The sequence below is a fragment of the Malurus melanocephalus genome, unplaced genomic scaffold, assembly GCF_030028575.1.
Source record: "Malurus melanocephalus ecotype Western Australia unplaced genomic scaffold, MMel_1.1 scaffold_1475, whole genome shotgun sequence".
NCBI classification, from domain to species: domain Eukaryota; kingdom Metazoa; phylum Chordata; class Aves; order Passeriformes; family Maluridae; genus Malurus; species Malurus melanocephalus.
The window spans coordinates 20,239-21,743 of record NW_026624707.1 but is presented as its reverse complement, the minus strand read 5'-3'; the positions used below and the strand labels follow the sequence as shown (position 1 = coordinate 21,743).

Genomic DNA, 1,505 nt, shown 5'->3' with positions numbered 1-1,505 from the left:
ATCCCAAATCCTGGTTATAAAATAACCCTAAAATACCCCAAATCCTGGCTATAAAGTACCCCAAATCCTGGTTATAAAATCTCCCCAAAATATCCCAAATAAAGAATAACCCCAAAATACCCCAAATCTGGCTATAAAATATCCCAAATCCTGCCTATAAAATATCCCAAATTGTGTCTATAAAATATCCCCAAAAGATCCCAAATCCTGGATATAAAATCTCCCCAAAATATCCCAAATCCTGAATATAAAATATCCATTAAGTGTCCCAAAATCATGGAGATAAAACATCCATGAAATGTCCCAAAAATGTGGCTATAAAATAACCCCAAAATATCCCAAATCCTGGCTATAAAATATCCCAAATCTGGCCATAAAATATCCCAAATCTGGCCATAAAATATCCCAAAAATCCCAAATCTGACTATAAATCCCCCCAAAAATCCCAAATCTGACTCTAAATCCCCCCAAAAATCCCAAATCTGGCTATAAATCCCCCCAAAAACCCCAAATCAGTCTCTAAAACCCTCCAGATGAAATATGGGAATTTCCTCTCACGCGTGCCGGGCCTGCCCGATGGGGTCGCGGTTGTCCAGGACGTTGAACCGCGCGGTGTCCGTGGGGTTCCRGTCGGGGCAGCGCCACGGACGCGGTCGCTCCTTCCCCACCCCAAATTTGGGATCCGCGCCGGCGCCTCCCACCGGCCGCACCTCCGAAACCACGGAATGGTCCATGGAGAGCGGCTGGAGAGACGAGAAAATGGGGGTTAGGCTGGACTAAACTTGCGGTTAAATAGTTGGGAGTGATCGTCCTTGGAGAGGGGCTCGGGGGGAGAAAATGGGGTTGGGAGGGGAGTTAGGCCAGACTAAATTTGGGGTTTAATGGGGAGTGGAGTGAGTCATCCCACTGATCCCATCGATCCCATTGATCCCATTGATCCCATTGATCCCATCCCATCCCACTGATCCCATTAATCCCATTGATCCCATTAATCCCATTGATCCCATTAATCCCATCCCATCCCATCCCATTGATCCCATCGCATCCCATTTATCCCATTGACCCCATCCCATCCCATCCCTTCCCACTGATCCCATCCCATTGATCCCACTGATCCCATTGATCCCATTGATCCCATCCAATCCCACCCCATCCCATCAATCCCATCGATCCCATCGATCCCATTGATCCCATCCCAATCCCATCCCATTGATCCCATCCCATCCCATTGATCCTATTCCATCCCATTGATCCCATTCCATCCCATCCCATCCCATTGATCCCATCCCATCCCATTGATCCTATTCCATCCCATTGATCCCATTCCATCCCATCCCATCCCATTGATCCCATTCCATCCCATCCCATCCCATTGATCCCATTCCATCCCATTGATCCCATTCCATCCCATCCCATCCCATTGATTCCATTGCATCCCATCAATCCCATCCCATCTGATCCCATCCCATTGATCCCATTGATCCCATTGATCCCATTGATCCCAT

At 47.6% G+C, this 1,505-nt stretch overlaps 1 protein-coding gene across 1 annotated transcript in view; it reads right to left on the bottom strand.

Annotated features, from left to right (window-relative positions):
- The window catches only part of LOC130587035 (F-box only protein 16-like), a 22,232-nt gene that overhangs the window by 597 nt on the left and 20,130 nt on the right, over nucleotides 1-1,505 (bottom strand). The window contains exon 3 of the mRNA XM_057387992.1: nucleotides 559-743. Within this exon, the coding sequence (XP_057243975.1) occupies nucleotides 559-743 (185 nt within the window). The remainder of the gene's footprint in view (nucleotides 1-558; nucleotides 744-1,505) is intronic.